General features: G+C 49.6%; 9 protein-coding genes across 9 annotated transcripts; 5 read left to right on the top strand and 4 right to left on the bottom strand.

The window, feature by feature from the left end:
* Positions 1–1330: 1330 nt before the first annotated feature.
* Positions 1331–3575, top strand: N7473_009287 (alpha-amylase; the record flags this gene model as incomplete). Its single annotated transcript, XM_057155226.1, has 9 exons — positions 1331–1350; positions 1453–1805; positions 1862–1965; positions 2015–2170; positions 2219–2327; positions 2383–2545; positions 2593–2758; positions 2818–2869; positions 2932–3575. The coding sequence occupies 9 exons, from the start codon at positions 1331–1333 to the stop codon at positions 3573–3575; spliced, it is 1767 nt and encodes a 588-aa protein (XP_057006356.1).
* Positions 3576–4400: 825 nt separating this feature from the next.
* On the top strand, positions 4401–5620 carry N7473_009286 (GPI anchored serine-threonine rich family protein). Its single transcript, XM_057155225.1, has 3 exons — positions 4401–4752; positions 4816–5087; positions 5150–5620. Exons 1-3 carry the CDS (start codon positions 4493–4495, stop codon positions 5320–5322), a joined length of 705 nt encoding a protein of 234 aa, XP_057006355.1. The 5' UTR covers positions 4401–4492; the 3' UTR covers positions 5323–5620.
* A 1727-nt stretch (positions 5621–7347) lies between these two features.
* Positions 7348–8425, bottom strand: N7473_009285 (MAM33 family protein; the record flags this gene model as incomplete). The annotated part of the gene is made up of 4 exons (XM_057155224.1): positions 7348–7373; positions 7429–7892; positions 7954–8134; positions 8245–8425. The coding sequence occupies 4 exons, from the start codon at positions 8423–8425 to the stop codon at positions 7348–7350; spliced, it is 852 nt and encodes a 283-aa protein (XP_057006354.1).
* A 335-nt stretch (positions 8426–8760) lies between these two features.
* Positions 8761–9410, bottom strand: N7473_009284 (translation machinery-associated protein 16; the record flags this gene model as incomplete). The annotated part of the gene is made up of 3 exons (XM_057155223.1): positions 8761–9043; positions 9098–9182; positions 9239–9410. 3 exons carry the CDS (start codon positions 9408–9410, stop codon positions 8761–8763), a joined length of 540 nt encoding a protein of 179 aa, XP_057006353.1.
* A 363-nt stretch (positions 9411–9773) lies between these two features.
* N7473_009283 (putative exonuclease) lies at positions 9774–12111 on the top strand (the record flags this gene model as incomplete). The annotated part of the gene is made up of 3 exons (XM_057155222.1): positions 9774–9786; positions 9849–9996; positions 10059–12111. 3 exons carry the CDS (start codon positions 9774–9776, stop codon positions 12109–12111), a joined length of 2214 nt encoding a protein of 737 aa, XP_057006352.1.
* A 1044-nt stretch (positions 12112–13155) lies between these two features.
* On the top strand, positions 13156–14155 carry N7473_009282 (Fig1 domain-containing protein; the record flags this gene model as incomplete). Its single annotated transcript, XM_057155221.1, has 4 exons — positions 13156–13186; positions 13250–13318; positions 13397–13724; positions 13777–14155. 4 exons carry the CDS (start codon positions 13156–13158, stop codon positions 14153–14155), a joined length of 807 nt encoding a protein of 268 aa, XP_057006351.1.
* A 736-nt stretch (positions 14156–14891) lies between these two features.
* On the bottom strand, positions 14892–17279 carry N7473_009281 (rRNA 2'-O-methyltransferase fibrillarin-like protein). The gene is made up of 5 exons (XM_057155220.1): positions 16939–17279; positions 16818–16865; positions 16572–16753; positions 16242–16510; positions 14892–16186 (listed from the first exon to the last, which is right to left on the bottom strand). Exons 1-5 carry the CDS (start codon positions 17090–17092, stop codon positions 15157–15159), a joined length of 1683 nt encoding a protein of 560 aa, XP_057006350.1. The 5' UTR covers positions 17093–17279; the 3' UTR covers positions 14892–15156.
* A 144-nt stretch (positions 17280–17423) lies between these two features.
* On the top strand, positions 17424–18668 carry N7473_009280 (RING finger domain protein). Its single transcript, XM_057155219.1, has 2 exons — positions 17424–17640; positions 17697–18668. Exons 1-2 carry the CDS (start codon positions 17436–17438, stop codon positions 18608–18610), a joined length of 1119 nt encoding a protein of 372 aa, XP_057006349.1. The 5' UTR covers positions 17424–17435; the 3' UTR covers positions 18611–18668.
* A 54-nt stretch (positions 18669–18722) lies between these two features.
* On the bottom strand, positions 18723–20590 carry sld2. The gene is made up of 2 exons (XM_057155218.1): positions 20379–20590; positions 18723–20297 (listed from the first exon to the last, which is right to left on the bottom strand). The coding sequence occupies exons 1-2, from the start codon at positions 20554–20556 to the stop codon at positions 18811–18813; spliced, it is 1665 nt and encodes a 554-aa protein (XP_057006348.1). The 5' UTR covers positions 20557–20590; the 3' UTR covers positions 18723–18810.
* Positions 20591–20667: the final 77 nt, after the last annotated feature.

The raw sequence follows: 20667 nt of genomic DNA, 5'->3' as shown, positions 1-20667 counted from the left end.
CGCCCAGGCCAATGCAATAATTGATTCTGAGCACAAGCATACCAATTACTGTTTTGTAAACCAGCATAAACCAACCGCTCGAGACCCTTGCCAGCCTTGCTGTACAGCCTCAATCCACAGCAAAGCATCTCCAAACTCACGATAAGCGGCTGAGCGGTCCTATTTTCGGGTAATGGACCTCGAGCTGACATACGCCATACTTTGTCACATACTTTGGTCCTGGCCAATCAATCCAATCGAACTTGACATTATCTTGAGAAGTTTCACCGCAATGTTCGGGCATCTAGATTCTAGACCGGGCTTCACGCCCGAGGAGGAAGTATCATGTCTCGTAGAAATGGAAACAATCTGACATGCATCGCTATAGGACCTTTGGAGTCGCCTACAGGGCTGACCGGTGACCCAATACACGAAGTGGGTCTTTGTTCGATAGCTTGCCTATATGGTGGAGAAGGATTGATACGTTTTTGTTGCAAAGCTACTATACGAGCTTTCAAAACACTGCTGGAAGTTAATAATCGGTCATGAAATTTAAATCATGCCAGATCGGGTATCCCGCCTCATACATAGATGATAGAACACGTCATACCTGATACAGTACTGACCTATGAGAAAGTGTGAGAGGTGGGTATAGTGATAAGGGCGGAGGTCATTGTTGCGTTCCGTTCCTGTCTCCTATTGTTTTTTTGTTTGCTTTTGTTTGCGGTTACCATATCCCTGCTGCTAGGGCTGTGGCATGGCCACAATTGATCGTCGGCAATTTATGCACTTTGTGCTGCACTCGGCTTGGATGGACCTACCAATAGTTCGCTATCAAACCCAGTAAGGGCCTAAAGATCAAATAGTCAACGGGAAGACCGACCTTTTCCTTATCTTGCCCCACTAATGATTTCTAGACCCAAACAGAGAAACAGATCTCAGCTGTCATATTTGGATTCCCGTGTGGACCCGATCAAGTTATCTCATTATGGAAAAGGTACTATCACAGAATCAGAGCGAAACCACAGTGTACAGCGGAATGGGAAATAATACCATCATTTCCTGTCAGAATTACGCAAACCCTGTCCAACAAGTCGGCTCAGATTCCAATCGACCATGCGGCTCATCCACCTCGACGCCAACACATCAAAGTGACATGGACAATGATCGTCAAAAATTAGATACAACCAGTCTAGTGTGGCCCTAAGACGAGTCGCTCGGGAACCCACTAGAGCCTGCCTATCTGCCGTCGGAAGCCGTCGTTTCTCTTGATTGGGATGCGAGGTCGATGCGGGATTTTGAAGGATCAGCGAAGCCGACCGATCGGGCCGACAAAATACATGACAGGAACATGGAACAGATCATCATGAGGTATGTATTATACATTACACATACTATACGATACATATGTACTTCGCCGTAAATCATTTTCATCGGCACATATGACATTGTCAATTAACTTAAGTAACTTAGCCTTTGCATTGTCCCTCACTTCATCTATCGTTTGATTCTCCTTCGCCCTGTCATGCAAACGCCACCAAAAATGTGGTGGTTGAAGCTTTTGGTGCTTGCTGTCGTCGGGACAGTGGAGGCGGCATCCCGAGACCAATGGATCAGTCGGTCGGTCTACCAAGTAGTCACCGATCGCTTCGCTCGGTCCGATAACTCAACCACTGCGTCTTGTGAGGCAGGAAAGGGAGACTATTGTGGAGGGAGCTTTCAAGGCATCATCCATAAGCTGGACTATATTCAGGAACTTGGGTTCGATGCAGTGTGGATCTCTCCAGTGCAAAGCCAGGAGTCGACTCGCACAGCGGATCTCTCAGGTATGATCATCTTGACTATCAACGAATATAGAGAACTAAAGATTGATGCATGATAGCATACCATGGGTATTGGCCAAACGACTTGTATTCCATCAACTCACATTTTGGAACTTCCGATGATCTCAAAGCGCTATCCGCAGCGTTGCACGCGCGTGGAATGGTGAGTCGCCAGCTGCCATGTCTATTCACGAAACTGACATAAAGAATAGTACTTGATGCTAGACATTGTCGTTGGTGACATGGCCTGGGCTGGAAACGCTTCCACTATTGACTACAGCACGTTCAATCCATTCAGTGATCAGAAGTATTTCCACGACTATAAGCTACTTTCTGAGGACCCCTCGAATGACACCTGTGTCCTGGATGTAAGTCTATAATTCCGTGTTTTGGGAGCATTGCTAAGTCTTCGTCAGTGCTGGCTAGGAGACAAAACCATATCGCTTCCAGATCTGCGAAACGAGGATCACGAAGTCCAGCAGATTCTGGGCTCCTGGGTTTCGCAGTTGGTTTCGAACTACTCCAGTATGTCTATGTTTCCTGTCTCTCCAGCATATTTAATAACAGTTCTACTTTGTAGTTGATGGCTTGCGAATTGACAGTGTTTTGAACATTGATCCCGGCTTCTTCTCCAATTTCAGTAAGTCAGCGGGTGTTTTCACTATGGGTGAAGGTGCCACAAGAGACGCATCCGGGTACTGTGAGCTGCAGCCCAGTCTAAGCGGACTTCTGAATTATCCCTTGTGAGTAGCTCGTCAAAATGAACAGAGAGCCTGTTGACAATTTCCAGGTATTATATCCTCTCAGAGGCCTTCAACACGACCAAAGGAGACCTGAACAGGATCGTACAGTCTATCAACTACATCAGGACACAGTGCGATGATGTACTACCCCTGGGAACTTTCACATCGAATCAGGATGTCCCTCGCTTCGGCTCATATACTTCAGACATCTCAGTAAGTTTATTGCATGGATTATTTTGTCAGCATGTATTTAATTTGTCACTCCCATTTAGCTGGCCCGCAACATTCTCACAATCAGCATGCTCGCTGACGGTATCCCCATCCGTATGTTGCGCCCTAATAGATAGAAAAGAAGGCAAAAGACACTACTAATAAAAATCACACAGTCTACTACGGAGAAGAACAGCACCTCTCAGGCGGTTTCAACCCTATCAACCGGGAAGCCCTATGGCTTACCAAATACTCGATGAACTCGACCTCCCTACCCCTGCTTGTCCAAACGTTGAACCTCATTCGATCGTATGCGAGCGGCGACGGAGAAAAGTACACGGTCTCTCCGAAGTCAGGGAGTGATTATCTATCGTACCTCTCATTGCCAATTTACAACTCAACAAATATCTTGGCCATGCGCAAAGGATTCACCGGTAACCAGGTTGTTAGCGTTGTCTCTAACCTAGGAGCTAAGCCAGCCGCCAAAGCCACCACGAAAATCACGCTTGGCGCTGACGGCACAGGGTTCTCATCTGGGCAAAATGTGACGGAGCTCTTATCTTGCAGAACCTTTGTGACCGATTCAAGCGGAAATCTCAATGTGGATCTCAGCTCCGATGGAGGTCCTCGGGTGTATTATCCTACTGAGAGCCTGAACCTAAGCACCATTGTTTGTGGAGATCACACGAAAACACCGACAACAACCTCAGCAAGTCCAAAACCTTCCACCGGCGCTGGAAATTCTTTATTGGGTCTGTCGTGGGGTATAAGCACATTGACAGTCATGGCTGCATTGACTGCGTCCTACATCTCGGTCTAGTGTCTAGTTCTCCAGACCGCTAGACCTTATTTTTTTTTTATTTATGCTTCCTGTACTTCGTATTTGTTTTCGATTTGCTTCTTAATATTAATTTTAGATAGTTGCTATGGTTCTTGTACTATAGAAGAGATAGTCCGTGCATTTAATTCTATTACATTTATATTATCTCTCGTGAATCACTACGAAAAATAGTAGATATGGTCAGTAACTAAAACCTCCGTACTTAGAGCAGAATCCCGATAGTCGCTTTTGTTAGGCACGAGTAAGACGGTACAGTTTATCTGGTGAATATTACCGGTTATGACCGGTATTTGTGGCTGTAAAAAACGATATAATATCCATGCCGATAACAGATTTCTAATTATGATAATCTTGGTTTCCCAGCCCTATCGGTATACTCGGTATTTACTGTACTTCCCAGCGCTAACCTACCTAGTGCTGACATAAGAGTAGCCCTTTAGTTAGTTGGTTAGTAATCCTTTATCAGTAAGAATACAGGTCATGATGCATTTTGAAAACTTGATTGGAAGATAAGGTCACTTTGATGGGGTGTAATGAATGCACTTTGATGGACCCAACGCAACAGGGCGGGTCGCTGATCCAGAGGTGCAGTGTCTGTTCGTTGTTACACTACATACCAGAATAACACTTGTTTTTTGTTTTTTTTAGACTCTCCACAAGAGGCTCAGTACATGTCATAGATCATATGCTGCTTCTATGCAAGGTTTGGGCGATCTCGTATTGTCAATGCGCTGGGCTTCAGCTGAAAGTTACTTATTTCTGTATATAGATTTTTCAACAATCTAGTCCTCAGTTCATCGACCACCTAGATATATATTGTCTTTTTCCTAAGGGAATAGTAGGACATTTTACCTCCAGCCCTCTCTCCATTAATTCAATAATTCCATTCAACCAAAATGCGGTATTCATTCACTATCACGGCTCTGAGCCTCCTCTCGTCGGCTTTTGCCATCACTGTAACCACTCCGTCGTCGAACACGGTGTGGGATTTCTCTACCCCCAAAACCATCAAATTCACTAGCAGCTCTAGTGATCCTTCTGTAATCAGCATTATCCTCCGAAGTCAGGATGGCTCCTTCCAGACCAAATTGGCGGATAACGTCAAGACCTCTGATGGCGAATACACGACCCAGCCTAACCCTAGTATTTCCAACGGGTATGTAAAGGATAGTAGGTTAACGGAAAAGAACAACACTGACTTCATTCTGTCATGGCTTAGAAATGACTACGAGATTCAGATAATTGATTCGGCTGGCCAACTTGCCGTCAGTGACATTTTCACTGTCAAGAAGGGCGGTTCGACTGATGGTACTACAATCTCGTCCTCTTCTACAATCTCTTCTTCCACCAGCACCTCCTCCTCCTCCTCTACTTCTTCTTCTTCCTCGACATCCACTACTTCTTCTTCCTCGATATCCAGTACAGCCACTTCTACATCCGTCTCCTCCACGCTTACATCCTCGGCGTCGACGAGCTCTCCATCTTCCTCAGGCATGATGCAACTCCACTCAATGCTACAAGGCGATTATACTAATACACCATTCTCATCGCAGGCTCCAGCACTACCTCTTCCTCTTCTACCTCTTCTTCCACCTCTTCGGAGACATCATCCACTAGTGCCTCCGCGACCGCTGTGCACTCGAATGGTGCTGGGTTGTCTCAGTTCAGCGCTCCTAAGGGAGTCATGGCTGTACTCGGTGCTACTCTCGCGTTCTTCTACGTCTGAATCATGTCCATCAGACAGTATTGTGACTGAATTTTGTTTACAATCGTCGTTTGAGACACGCTGAATGAGGGACGATATGTGTCACTAGTCTGTTGAATTTTTTTTTTTTGAAATATTGTGTCGGTTTAGAGTATAGACTAGTAAACTATTATTTATTGTGAGAGGGTGATCTTCGTATGCTAAGTTGAGTTGAGCGATCCCGCTAGTGCGCATAGGGTAGTTGTTTGGCCCGGCCGGTATAGACCCATGCTTCCGAGCTACATCCAAATGGAATAGTGTCGGCTCTAGTACTTCGAGGCGTTAACTGGTACTGGGTATCTGACCAATAGGACGAGGTCAATCTCAAGATATCGTCTAAAGATGCAACATGCAATACTGTATTCCTGTGGCGTACGCACACCGCTCCGGATGTTAGGCCCCCGATACCCAACGCAAATCCACAGCCTAACGCAAGTTTTGAAGCCATTTGACTTATCGTTCACTCGAACTTTATAAATAGCCACCAATGAACTGGTGTTCAGACGCCACGGATACTCTGCTTGGTGTGCCTGCAATTCTAGGCCCTACGTACCTGAATAAGGGGTTCAACCCAACATTTCAGGTGTTCTCTTCTTAGCCCCCATATATTTGCCTTGGAATTCTTCCCTTTCTCTCTGTTATGTGGCAATTTGCATCCTCCTTAGTAACGGGCCCGAATTTGCGGACCTGCCTAGGACTTGCAAGCTTTTGAGAATAGCCTACTGGTGGGTGATAAAAGAAGCACTTCTTTGAGGACTGGTGCCGTACAAAATGTGGAGGCAAAAATAGAAGTGAAATCCCTTTCGCGAAAGACATCGAAAAATTGGCTTTGTTAGTAAATCAGCTAGTAGGCGAAATGCAAACAGCATTTAAAGATGAGGTGACCAAAAAATAAATCTGACCAGACTGGGGTTCGATCCCAGGACCTTGTCGGTGTTAACGACACGTGATAACCAACTACACCATCCGGCCAGTTGATGAACACATAGATGAGATTTATGTTTCACCAATCAGTACGGTAGACTCCCTAGAAATCCGACCATGTCTAGGTGAACATCAAGTTTCCATGTCCTGAAAATGTCTCCGATTTGATGCCTTCCAGGGAGTTCCTTGGCGAAAACATTACATTTCTTGCCCGTAGTACTGCTTCATGCTTGGGAAATCCTAAGACTACTATAGATTATTGAATATTAAACCAGCAATCGTTGAATTGGAATCCCATGGTGTAGATCGGGGTGCGATATATATTTAGTACGTCCATAGGTTCTGATGCCCGACCCCAGAATTGGAATGCGTCAGCAGATCCATCTTAGTTAACAGAAAACCAGCGACGATGGCAAATCGATAAAAGAGAACTTCCACTCCAGACTTATTTATTTTCCCATGTAACCAGTAGAACCTTGCTGACCATGACAGTGGTGCCATGGTTGTTGATTTTTTGGAAGCTGTCCAGGTAAATCCCAGGCAGGCTCCATCCTATAGATTCGTCGTGCCCGATGGAAATGTACATAAAACACCTTCTAAACCGTCGCAAAACCTGCGCAGCTTCCAGGAACATGCTCCACCGCAATAAAGGCTAGGGAAACAGGAACCGCTCACCTGTCTGCTACACCCCTAGGGATCAACTCCAGAGATTTCGGGGCTGTTGCAAAGACTAGCCATGGCTATAATATGCCAGGAGTGGAATTCGAATCGCATTATAGGTTATGGTTCCCAAAAGAGAGATTGTTTCTAAATAGTCGGAAGACTGGGTAGTTTAGTGCGAAATTTGACGAATGACTTCAAAAGGTCGATTGTTCATATATGATGAGAAATTATTGGTACACGTTCGGACTGTATGAGCTAATAGCGCCAAGGCAGACCGATTCACTAGGCAGGCTATCACAGAAAAAGGGGAGAGTAACACATGGTAGGAAGGTTGGAATGACCCTCCACGAAAGTTCACGTGGTTGGCGACGGGTCCATAGGGCGAGGGGGAAAGGGAGAGATATAGATTCCAAGAATCATTTAAGCAGCAACGAACTTGCGGACGTCTGCAAGACAAATTAGCATATTTTCCACCTGTAGAAGATGCGCAGGTAAACTCACTATCCAACCAGCGAACGTACTCCTTCTGCTCCTTGAACGCAATGTAGTCGGTGACCATGTTCTGGAACTCAAGGTTCAGGCCACGCTCCTCGAGGTAGCGGCCCCAGAAGGCAAGGAGCTCGGGGTCGAGATTCTCAGCAGGGGGACCAGCGTAGAAGCTCTGGCGGGACCAGTCCTTCTCAGCGGTCTCGGCGTTGGCGATCTCAGCGTTCTTGAAGTGAGAGATCTCCTCGATCTGGAGGTCACCGTCCTGAATGACGGCCTGGACTAGGAGAGCACCGCTGCTGGGCTTCTCAATGGTGACGTTGATGCGGGCGGGGAAGGTTGGGGGGAGGATCTCGTCCTCGCCCTCGGCGGGCTTGTTCTGGTAGTCACCCTCGTCGGCGAGAGCATCGTCGGCGAGCTCGTCCATGGGGTCCTCGGCGAGGTTGTTGATGTCGGCGACAGTGAAGGTGACACGGATGCTAATGAATGAACACCGGTCAGTATTGGATGGCCGGAATGATGGAATTGAGAAAAACTCACGTCTCGTTGCCGAAGGTCTTGGTCAGGATGACCTCCTGCTCACCCTCGACATCCTTGACCTGCCACTGACCAGCCTCCAGGGTGTAGTCAATGCTGGCCTGCTGCTCCTTAGCATCCTCCTGGCCGGAAGCCTTCTCGTGCTTCAGTTCCTCCTCAAGCTTGGCGATAAGCTCGACATCGCCTGAAAAAAACCATAACATCAGGCATTAGCACACATCAAAAATTATATGCCCCGATCGGATCTGCATCCTCAAGCCGAATGCTAGAAATCAATTGCATTGGTTAACTTACCCTCACCAGCGGGTTCCCGGAAAACACTGGCAGTCGAGAAAGCAGCGTAGGCGGGCTTGATGGTCTGCTTCCAGGGCTGAGCAATGGCGGGCTTGGCCAGGGTGGTAGGACGCAGAGAAGTGCGAGCGATGGAGCGCGAGAAGCGCGGGACAGAGCGAGTCAAAGCACGGAGGGACAGCATTGTGACGGTGGATGATATGAATCCGGGGATGTGTTGGATGGAGAGAGCTTCGAGGAGGAAAAGAACGCGGCCGAGCTCAGCCGATGATGCTAGCGCCAAGACCCACGCTTTTTTTTTGCACCGCCCAAGTTTGGCCTGCAGATCTGCCGATGTTCTTTTTTCGTTTAACAGCACTGCGGGATAGATCAATGATTTTACGATTCAAATCATTGAAATGTGATTATGGATAGTGTCATATTCAATGCAGATGCGAAATTTTATATACGACGATATGTACTCCGTATGCGCCCATCCCACTAATCAAAATCAAGCAGAAAATCGAGAGAAGACCGTAATTATGACATGCCCTTGGGCGGGAAGCTCGACGCTTGCTTTACTCCTTCTTGAGTAATTCGAATGAACTTCAAAGAGCTGAGTCCGGCCCAGTGACGGTTCCAGTGCTTCAAAGCGTGCAGGACGTCTGCATCTCCCAGCTCGGGCAACCAGAACCCAGTCTTGAATTCCTTCTCCTCCGTCTCTGTCCGCTGGTTCAGAAGCTCCTCTCGGCGGGTGGGCGGCCGGCCTTTCCTGCGCTCGGACTTGAGTTGTGCGATTTCTCCTTCATCTCGGTGAATACACCTGTAGCCTATTAGTCTTGGGGCCCGAAGAGAATGTTCATGGTGGTGCACATACTTGAGGATCATCTCGGAGAGCTGGTCATCGGACAAAGGTTCCTCAATAGATTGGACAGCCTCGTGGAAATAGTGAATGCGCTCCACTAATTAAAGGTTAGAAGAGAACAAGGCAATTCACAATTTCAAGCATTGTACTGACAGTATGGCTGGCGGGCTTTGAGAGTCATTGATGCATGGTGGGACAGTCGCTCCTCTCGGGAGCCGGCACGGCGCAGACGTTTGGCGTCACGGCTGTTCTCGTGCATCGAGTCCATGGAGCCGCGCTTCCTGGAGATGTTCTTATGCACCTTAGAAAGGGAGACACTCGGCATATTGGCGGTTCTCTGTGATTTGCTTGAATTATTGGGGAATAATTGAACCAAACTAGTGGAGCAGCAGGCGATAATAATTATTTTTCGGGGCACGCAGAATTAAGCGGTCAGGGACAGTCGCGACCCTATCACCGCCTTCCCGAAAAGCGCCATGCATCGCGTCTGCGCGTCGAGGGGAACAAACGAGAACAAACATTCCAGCAACCAGCCATGAGGTTATTTCCTCGGTGATTCTGCTTCCGTCTAATCCTGTCCATACATTTCAGGTTTACATCGCGCTGAACATCGGTCATTTTGGAACACATATGTCCCTGCTTCTCCAGTAGATACGAGGACCCGCTAGTCCTTTGACCAGTGCCCGCCATGGGTATCAAGGGTATGTCATGTCATGCCCTTGTTCGGGTCAAGGGGGTTATTGTGTGAGCTAACAAGACACAGGACTTCACGGTCTCCTCAAGTCCATACAGAAACCGTGTCACTTGAAGAAGTTTAGTGGCCAGACCCTGGGAGTCGATGCTTATGGATGGCTCCACCGTGGTACAGTAGCCTGCTCCGTGGACTTGGTCCTGGACAGGCCAACAAGAAAGTAAGAAAGACCCATGACCAGTCATTAATATGTGCAATGTTGATCTGATCCTGGGATGGCAGACATCTCGACTTTGTCCTTAATCGAGTCCGCATGCTTCTCTTCTTCGGCGTCACCCCATATCTCGTCTTCGACGGCGACAACCTCCCCAGCAAGGCCGGCACAGAGCAAGACCGATATCGACGACGTCAGGAGAGCAAGGCACTCGGTCTGGAGCTACAACGCAAAGGTCGATTGCCGGAAGCCTACCAAGAGTTCCAGAAGGCCGTTGATGTGACCCCGTACATGGCCCGTCAGTTGATTGAGGAATTGAAGCAAATGAATGTTCAATATATTGTGGCTCCATACGAAGCAGACGCCCAGCTGGTGTACCTTGAGCAGCAGGGTCTCATTCATGGGATCATTTCAGAGGACTCGGATTTGTTGGTCTTCGGTGCGAAGAGACTATTGTCGAAACTGGATCAGCACGGCGATTGTATCGAGATTAACCGGGCAGACTTCACGGCTTGTCGTGAAGTGAGCTTGGTCGGTTGGAGCGACGCGGATTTCCGACGGATGTGTATCCTTAGTGGGTGTGATTATTTGGCCAACATTCCCAAAATGGGATTGAAGACGGCCTATCGCAGCATTCGCAAGCACCGAACTGTGGAGAAGACCCTGCGCATGTTACAATTCGAGAACCACCTCCAGGTTCCGGCGGACTACCTCGCGAATTTCCAGCAGGCGGAGCTTACTTTTCTCTATCAGCGAGTATTCTGTCCCAATGTCAAGAAATTGGTGACACTGACAGCCCCTGAAGATGGAATCAACCTGGATGAGCTGCCATTTATTGGTGCGGATGTGGCGGCGGAGATTGCAGCTGGTGTGGCCTGCGGTGACTTGGACCCGACAACCAAGGAGCCGATTGAGTTGAAACCATTGGCGCCAGGTAAATTCTCCCGGGGGATTATCCGACGTCAGACATTGGGGTCATCTTCCGAGCTGAAGCCAACCAAGCCGATCAGTTCGATCTTCACCCCAAAGCGAATGCCGTTGGGCGAGCTGGATCCGAACAGCCTCACCCCGTCCCCCAGCCAGCAATTGCTTCTGGAGCGGAATGCGAACAGCTCCTGGCAAGCCAACTCGGCTCCTTATCGCTCCACTCAGAATAGATCCACCCCTTTCCGAGCACTGTCCGATCAGATTCGCAGCCCTATGGTTCGTAGTGTTGAACGCAACTCGTTCTTGGCTCAAGCCGCCAAAGCGTCCACTCTTCAGCCTATCAAGCGACAGAGACTATGCTCTGAGACCGAGGATGACCAGCTCCCGGCACGTCCGGACTTTCGGAGCCGCTTCTTTGCTAGTAGTGCCGACCAAGCCAGCCCCAGCGGACAGAAGGTCTCTCGAACCAAGAAACAACGCAAGTCGACTTTGGACGTTTTTTCTGATGAGGTCGCTGAAGATATCTTCTCTGGGATGCCTGATCCAGGCTCCAAGCAAGATGTGGAAGATGCTACAGAAACGCCAATTAAAACGGGAGGTGCACCACAGGCTGATGCGGAGGGTGGCGAAGCCAGTCCATCGATCCCACGAACTGAAGATAGTACTGTCCCGCCGCAAGACGAGACCCAAACATTGAATGAACCATCCGAAAATCGCGACTTTGATCAGGCTCTTGATTATCACGTCCAGCGACAGAACTCAACCATTCTGTCGAAGTACACGTTCCAAGCAGGCTCCAAGGCTGCGTCTAGCCGGCCTCCAATGACCAAAATCCCTGTCTTTCAATCCGGCAACAACAAGCCTACGCCAATTGCGTCGCCTCGGACGCCATCAATTGCAGCTCAGAACAGAGCTCCACAACGCCAGCGATTAACTCCGTTGCAGCGCATGGGCCAAGCAGCATTGACTCGGTCCCAAACTATCAACTTTCCAACGAAGCTTCGCCAGGCCGACTCTATGGATTCACAGAGCGATGGAGAGTCCCTGCTTGCGCCACGGTCCTCCACTCACAAGGTCCAGGGCAGCGAAGACCTGATCGTCCCCGACAGCGATGAGGACGAACAGGAGGATCACAGCATTTCTGCACAGACCATACCATTGGATCTGAAGCGTTTCTCTTTTGCAGCGAGATAAGGACCATGCATTTGGATATCGGATATCGGATATGGAGTACAGGACATGACAGAACCCTTTGTTGATGTGCATTTTCTTGGCCGTGGGGTCGTCTTTGGCAATTCGGATGCGGAGTTGATGGAGTCATTTTTCTGTTATTTTGATTAGGCGAAGCATTTCTAGCATCCTGATAATAACATAATATGTTTGTTTAGGATTTTGTATGGTTGTTGAATATTCCAGTCTCTGTAGGCTCCATAATTCCATAACTCCATTCGTAGTACGGAGTACTCCGTATTGAACTGGAGGCTGGGGGGCGACCCGCGGTGGGCCAAACTTTAAGATGATCAACACTTATTCCTATTTGGGCTTAGTATGGAACAGGCGGCGCCCCAGCGACCCTGGCAGAATACCAGAAACAGAAGGCGGTCAAATCTGGTTTCCCGGGCAGCGGGAGAGTAAACAATGGCGGTTGGCCCAGCCTCCCAGATTCCCATACTCTCGTCTCCATCCCCAGCCTCCAAGGGCTTCATCGTGCCGATTTCGAGTCTGACGTGGTTTTCTTGGACTGCAGCTACGCTCTCTTTTCCCTTCCTCCCCCTTTCCATTCCTTCTACACATTCCTATCTCTGTGACACAACTCAATCTACACCTACCTTGCGAATTTCAAAGCTTCTGACTAGTATCAAGTCTCGTTATCTAGGTGCGATCCAGATCTGAAGACGCGCAATCGCCTAATCCTATTCGATTCTTTCCGTCTTTCTGGTGTGCTTTCGACTTCGACGGCCAGAATCAATTCGATCTTCGACCTATTTCGCATCTCGCATCTATTCTTCTACATTCCTCCTCGTCCGCCTCCGCATTCCATACCAACGATCTTATCTTCGAAGCCGAGTGACGGCCATCTATCGTTGTCCAGAATTATCTCAGCGACGACAGACGGCGTTTGAGCGGAGGTTCTGACTCTGCAATCAGCTTCTTAAACTCCTTCTCGGAGGCCCCGAGAAGTGAGTCTATTTGACGATCTAGAAAGAGGTGGCTGCTCGTGCGCCATAACCAGGCACAATGGCGAACGCTTTTGCACAAGGAGTTGGGCGTATGTTGACCCTCCCATAACCACGATGATCTCGCTCGAGAAGCTTGCTAATAACATTCGCAGGGTTCATTCCCATGGTCGGATACCACCATGTGTTGATGATTCTTATCGCAGTTGCAATCATCTTGCTATGTACGTCATACTCGACATTCCTTGGACCACAGTCCACGTTTTCCCGTCGATATTGGAACGTGTACTAACAATTTACAGCACTCTTGTTGGCTGGATGCTCCTCATCATCCCCACAGATCCCCAATATCTTCCTCATCTCTATGTACTATGAAAAGTACAAGCCTGTCCTCGACCTCGCGCAAGTTGACCCCGGCGTGGTAACAGCCATGTCCAACATCGTACGCAGTGCCGAGTTGGAAGTTCGTGTGGGATACTTTGGTATTTGCATTCAACCCGATGGTGGCTCGTTCATCTGCAACGCCAACGCCACTGCCCTCGCCGAGATTGTCAACGTGGATGCCGATCCGCTCAACTTGATCTGGGTTGCGTCAACGTTTAAGGATGCAGTAGTGTTCCCATACCTTCTGTAAGTCCTCCCAACAGGTTCTTTCCTATGAGCCAAGCTAATCTTCATCTAGAATCGTCGCTGTCATTCTGGCTTTCTTCTGCTTCATCCTCCTCGCAACCTTCCCCGGATGGCACGAGGAGCCTGATGAGTCAGGTTCTGCTGTTGAAGTCAAGCCATTCCCCTCTCGACCCGTCTCTCAGGCCGCCCTCGCCTTGATCTTCGTGTCTTCCGTCTTCGTGCTCGTCTCAGTATTATGGCAGCATACAGCATCTGTCGCCGCCAGTACGATAGCCCAAGATATGGGTAACAGCGTCGTCAAGAGCGGCGTTGGTACCTCAGCCATGGTGCTCGGTTGGTTCGGTTTTGTGCTATTGGTGATCGTCACCATCGGCCTCCTCATCATGATCCTAAGTATCAGTATGCTTAGGAAATTGACTGACGAGGACTGAGAGGTCGTTGATTGATTACCATTTTTTTTTCATCATTTGTTGATTCTATTTTTGTTACGCCTTTGCACTTATCACCCCCTCGACACGCTACACATATTTTCTACGCCCCTATAACCGAATGACACGCACGCACGGAACACGAATAATACCTTCTCTACGAGCCGACGACAATGGCTTGTGACACACGGAATGGACTCTACGGAACACGAAATTTGGGATGGCACTTTCCATATGGGAAATGGTTGGATTTGGACAGTTTGGGATATCTACGAACATATCTGAAGATCAGGGATCCTCTCACGCCATGACTTTGCCTACATTTGTCTCGATGTGCTGTCCTGTTTCGGATATGCCGCTACCTTGATTTGAATGATATGCATTTCTGGACGTGAATGTTTCTTGTATAGCCCGCGGCCGGTGTTTTTGGTTGCCTTTCTTCTTCTTTGCTTTTTGACTCAGGCGTTTCATTTTCACTCATGTATAAACCATTGTTTTCTCGCTTGATTCTCGAATTGATCTAGCCCTTGGCTGGTTGATTTTCTCATTTTTGTTTCTTGGATAAAATTTATTCTGCTGCTGCGTCGATTGAACGCCATACTAGATAGTTGGATCTCAGAGAATGAAAATCGAATGACTGATACCAATCTATCCACTCTTCAAATTCACCGTATTCGTATTCTGAGCATGTAGTTTTGGAAATGGGGGCTGAAAGAAGATGGAATAGAAGCGTTATGTTCTGCTATGGAAGATAATGGTATGTTTGTTCATAACGACAGACGAACTCCTAGAGAGACAACGATTCCCACACACTTGCCAACTCCATACCCGATGTACGCCATACCCGATGCAACAGAAGTGACAGAATCGCGAAAACCTACGAGGTGAGCACGCACATCCCTCAATCAAGCCGACGCCAATATGCAAACGGCTCGGACCTCAGTAGTCCATAGGGAAACCGCCGGCTCCATTTCCACCTTTGTCATGTGGGCCATCATAGCCACCTATGCCCTGGTCATCAAGAGACTTGTAGTATGGATTCGACCCAGCATCGCGACCCCCCGACCACGCCCACGACCTCCTCGAGAAGGGCCTCGGCCTCGGCCATTTCCACGACCGCGACCTCGGTGAGAACCTCGTCGTGAGTTTTCATCATTGGGATATCGGTTATCACCAGAGGGACGTTGATATGGGTGATAACCCTGGGACTGTCCTTGGTTCATGGCCTCATAGCCACCGCTGCCATGACCTGAGTGCGGGTAAAGAATGTCCTCGTCCCGTTCTTGTTGGTGGCGTCTCTTGTTGTTCTTGTTAACGAACTGACTTTCCCACTCACCCTCGTACGGGTTTTCGTCCTCAACTCGCAAAACAACTTTCTCTCCAATCACCGTGTCAATCTTCAAGGCCATACCGGCTGGGACAGGTTGCCAGTTGTGAATCCTGCCTGCATCGGCTGGACGAGATCCTCGGCGACAAGCCAGAACAATGAGTGGCGAGGGATTTTCCGTGTGCACGGGTTCTGTTGACGGAATGGGTGCCACTTGAGCGGCAAAGACCTTATTGTCGAACACTCCCAAGCCAGTCACTTGCCAGCTTACTTTCTTTCCCATTCCTCCAACCTTGCCCAAAATAGACGGTGTGGCAGGACGTGGTGTGATCAGAATGCTGTTAGCCATGTACTTTAGGTCGTTTGCCTCGGCATATCCATGTTGCTGCAACATTGGACTCAACAGGTCGTCGATTATGCGCTGCGAATCTTGTTGTGAAATAAGATATCCCGTGTAGAAGACCGTGCGTTTGATACGCAGGCGAGAGTATTGGGACTTGACTTTTGCCAGTGATGGGTTGCGCCGAGTGAGATTGTGAGCATTGATCATTCTCTGCACCTCTGCAGTTTCTGTGACAGGGTCGAGGTATGTGCATCCCTCGGTTACCTGGATAACTTCAGCACTGAAGGGTTTCCGAGGAACTGGGCCATTTCCAGCTTGGAGCCCCCGGTTCAGACTGCCAAAGAAATCTCGGAATCCTTTCACACTGTAATGATTATAAGCATTGCGACACCAAAAGCTCCAGGAACGAGGACACATACTGCTTCACACGATCCTCGTAGACGCGAATCTCATCAGCCTGCTCGTAAGTGTAAAGAAGATCCTCGAGGAAGTTCTGCTTGAATTTCATTGTCGTTGCAAACTGTTGACCGTTTGGCCCAACTTCTGGCTTCAATCCAATAAGATCAAAATCCAGTTTCTGGCTTGCTGCCATGCGCTTGATGATTGATGCGAAGTTCGCTTCACCTCGACCCGTTAGGAGCACGGTCAGTGCATCCTTTTGGTCCATGCTCAGTTTGACCAAACGCAGCTATGAAAGTGTTAGCCAAGAACAATATGTCATATCAGGAACGAGGTCCGGAGGGTCGCACAATTTGTTCGTTCCACCAGCCATTCCAGGCTCTGGGTTCCTCGATCTCAATACCCTTGCCAGTAGCAGAGAGGATGTTGGGGTCGTGCCACCACCCGCCGTTGGCGAAGCTTTCGTATGCCTGCAGGAAGCCGATTGTTGAGCCGTTCCATAGTTGTGGGTTGGGAAGCGGGCTCAGGAACACTAGAACATCGGGTGAGTATGGTCTGCGATCTTACACAATGACGAGACACTGTAGGATCCTCACGAGTGTTATCGAAGTCATAGACGTGGATTGTCTTAATTTGTGAAACCGCTAAACCACACACAGCCATTAGCTTCGTGTTCGCAAAACACACAGTCTTCACTGGCAGGTCCAGTCCTCTCACCTGGCAGTTCTCTGGTCGCGACTGACCAGCGCTTGAGCGAGGTCAGGGTATGTGATGGGCCCCGCTGAGAGGGGGCGGTGCTGTAAGTCATCGTCGCAGTTGGAGATCCCAGGCGCGCAAATTTCTCGGAAATTACTGCTTTTGCCGAACGCATCGAAGGGTGTCGCGGAGTCCTTATGTCAAGGCGTCTTTGGCTCGAATGCGCGTCTTGATCTCAACGTGGTGGAAATGGTCCGTACGCTAGGAGGGTTAGTTCATGTCGGAAGAATCGCGCAGGTCTTTGAATTGCTGTAGATGGAAGGAATCTGCTCTGGCAGCAGTAGCTTCCAAGTTCTTTGGTTCTGGACAGCTTGGGAAGCTTCGATCGTGGGTTTTTGCCGCGGGCGGTCCTGCCTCGAACGTGACTTGCCGATAAGAGAGGGCGATAAGCACTACTCCGAGTCCCCCGTCGCTCCTTCTACCTCTGGCCGCCCTCCGCTTCTCCACTCCCGGCCTTCATGGCAGAGAATGGAGATTTGCAGCAACAAATCCTCCAGAAGACCCTCAAGGAGGTAGCGGACGAGGAGGCTGAGGGTGCTGACCCTTGCGTCATTTGTCTGGATACCATCACAGAGCCATGTGTTGGAATACCATGCCGACATGCCAACTTCGACTATCTGTGTCTTCTTAGTTGGCTAGAGCAGCAGCCCAATTGTCCTTTATGTATGTGAGCCTTAACCCGACCTGAGCGAGCAATGCTGACTGTGACTGTGATGTAGGCAAGGCCAATCTCACTGCTGTACAGTATGACTTGAAAGGACCTCAAGGCCCAAAGACATACACCGTCCCTCCCGTCACCACTCCCGGAACAGCAGCCAGCGCCCCTCTGCCGCATGAGATTCGATTGCGAGGACACCAACGCCGTCGACAAAGACCTCGTCTGGCTCATCCTCAGCCTACGATCAATGACCCGCTCTCTGTGCGTCGCAATGTTTATCGCAATCAGCTATACTCACTGCGGGTCGGGTCGAATCGCCTTTCTCAATACACCGAGGTGACACCGGAGAATTTCAACCGAGACGAAGCGCTGGTTTCGCGCGCTCGGAAGTGGATCCGCCGTGAATTGCAGGTGTTTAGCTTTCTGCATCCAGAGGCAGAGGATGCACCAGAAGAAAGGCGGGATCCCATTCCTCGCTCGGGACAGCAACGATTACAACAGCGGAGGGCAAACAATGCTGAGTTTTTGCTCGAGTATGTTGTTGCCATTCTGCGGACTGTGGACATCAAAGGGAGTGCTGGGCAAGCGGAAGAGTTGTTGCGCGATTTTCTCGGGAGGGACAATGCTCGTTTGTTCCTGCATGAATTGCTGGCATGGCTGCGAAGCCCTTATGCTTCACTGGAGGACTGGGATCGTCATGTGCAATATCCGACTTTGACAACCACCTCCCGCGATAGAGAGGTTCGGGATGCCAGCCCTCGTCGTTCGGGCTCCACTCGTCCAGAGTCCACGCGTGCCCGTAGCGCATCGCCTGCCCGTGAACGCGATCGAAGCTTATTTGATCGCGTCTCGAGGCCTCAAAGTGCCCGGTCAGCTTCACGAAGAGGGACGGCATCTAGGAACCGGGGTCCAGGTCGCCGCGCTCCATGGCCGGAGCGCAAACGGCATCTTCTAGACCGATACATTCCCGACTAACAGAATATAGAGTACCGTATAGTATTAATCAGCTGGTCCTGTACTCCCTACGTCTGACCAAAATAAAATCATTGACTATGATATAAGTCTTTCAAGATCTTAGATGCAAATTCTAGTTGCTGTAACCGACCAGTACCCCTTGATGCTATTTATGAATGCAATCATTTCTTCGTGAACATTAGAGTACCCATACTTGCGCTTTATCTCCTGCGGAACCGTCCGGTACCCCGAGACCCTCCACGGTGATGAATCTTCAAGCTCCGGTAATTCGTATGAGCCTGGGAGTTCGCCTTGATCATCCTAGTCTTGGGCGCCTTTTCTTCCTTCTCCGGAGCCGGTGGTGCCTTCACTGTCTCTTCCTTAGTTTGAGGCTTGGACATCGAGACGGCCTCCTTAATGCGCTCAGAGAAGCTCTTCGCCCGAGCCAAAGGCTTAGATGTCTCGCCATACTCCGGGTCGTCATCAGAGTCTACATCAGGCTCTTCTCCATCGGATTCTGGATCAGAGATGGTATGCAAAGAAGCCATGTCGTCCGCAGCATTTTCCTCATTATAGGTTTCGTCGACCACCTCCGAGCCTGCTGGGAGCTGAGTTTCAAGAACGGCAACAAGCTCATCCTCACTTTCTGAACGTTCCTCGACAGGCGCCAGAGTGGGATTGGGTCGCGTCTTCGGCCGAGGCGCAACAGGGCGCATAATGACTCTTCGCGTTGTTCGCTTTTGTCCCTTCTTTTTATAAGGTCTGTGGTTTTCCTGCACGGCTTGGCTCTCGGGAACCTGGAAGTTCGCTGCTTCTTGCTCGGCCTCGAGTTCTCGGAACATGTCCCACTCATCGTCTTCGCGCTCCTCCTCCATTGCGCGTAGGCCTTGCACCAAATGTGATAGCCCCTTTCCTGCGAATTGGAGTGGTTTGCGCGAGGCAATGGGGCTGAGTCCGGCACTCTGATTGTTGGAAGTAGGAGGCGGAAGTCTGTTGAAATTGGATCGTCGTAGGAAAGATGGTGTTTCTGAGGTATTGGGCTCTGGAGATGTAGCAAGCCCGATTACTGGGGGCGCATTCTCCTGATCTGCCTTATCATCGTCATTCTCCACCATGGCAGCGTAGCGCATGGTAGTCGGAGTCGCGAACAGATTGGCCAAGTAGAATTGCTTAGTAGAGGATGCGGGTGTCCGAGAAAGTCGTGTACTCTCTTCTTCCTCCTCCTCTGGAACTTCCGCTATAGGTTCAAATGTCTTCGGCTTGGAAGGTGTCTGGAACCCTGCTGCCAAGAAATCCTTTTGCTTCTTTGCTGATGGTGTCGCGGTGCTTCCTCCTGACTCCGACAGCATGTCAAATAGACCCAGAGCCTTTCCATCGCGCTGTGGTGTTGGTCCAATTGCAGCCTTGAGTGGCGACGGGGCTGGAATGCTCTGTCGGTGCGCACTGGGGCTGAATAGCTTGCGAAACGTCGACGGAGAAACAAACTCGTCTACGTGGTTGACTTGCTTGTTGCGATTATTCGATGGTGTCGCAAAGAGTCCCTTGGTTGACTTTCGCGGCGTCGTAAGTGGTTGCGCAGCATCTGGTCCGGTGGGAGAAGCATGTTTGCGTTTTTTGGACTGGGCATCGGAGGACTCCCGTTGGTTTTCGCGTCGATTTAGGGAAGACTCCAGCGCCTTGAGTCTGCCATATTCTTTATATTTTGCGGCTAGATTAAGATGCAGAGACATTAGCGACTCCAAATTCATCTGATATCCCGGAATTCCGTGTCAAAGGAGCGGTCACTTACCAATGTCAGGATGTTGCTTTATATCCTCGCGACCAGCTTTCCGACCGTCATGCGTGGACGCAAACTCTTTCTCCCAAGTTTTCAAATCCGCCCGGAGATCTCGAGCTCTTGAGGCGACCTCGACGCTTGAATTGAGGACGTGTTCGGCCATTGCTGCAGAAGATGAGGCCAGACGCATTGGAAGGGAGGAAGAACTAACAGACGCGAAACGCGAAACCAATTAACGCGGTGACGTCGCGTGCTCGGCCGGCAACCCTCCCAGAGTAATTGTCTTTGCTTACCTCGGGAT

Source organism: Penicillium subrubescens (assembly GCF_028828155.1).
Source record: "Penicillium subrubescens strain IBT 31985 chromosome Unknown utg000006l_segment0_segment0, whole genome shotgun sequence".
Taxonomy (NCBI): domain Eukaryota; kingdom Fungi; phylum Ascomycota; class Eurotiomycetes; order Eurotiales; family Aspergillaceae; genus Penicillium; species Penicillium subrubescens.
This window is presented reverse-complemented; position numbering and strand designations above follow the sequence as displayed.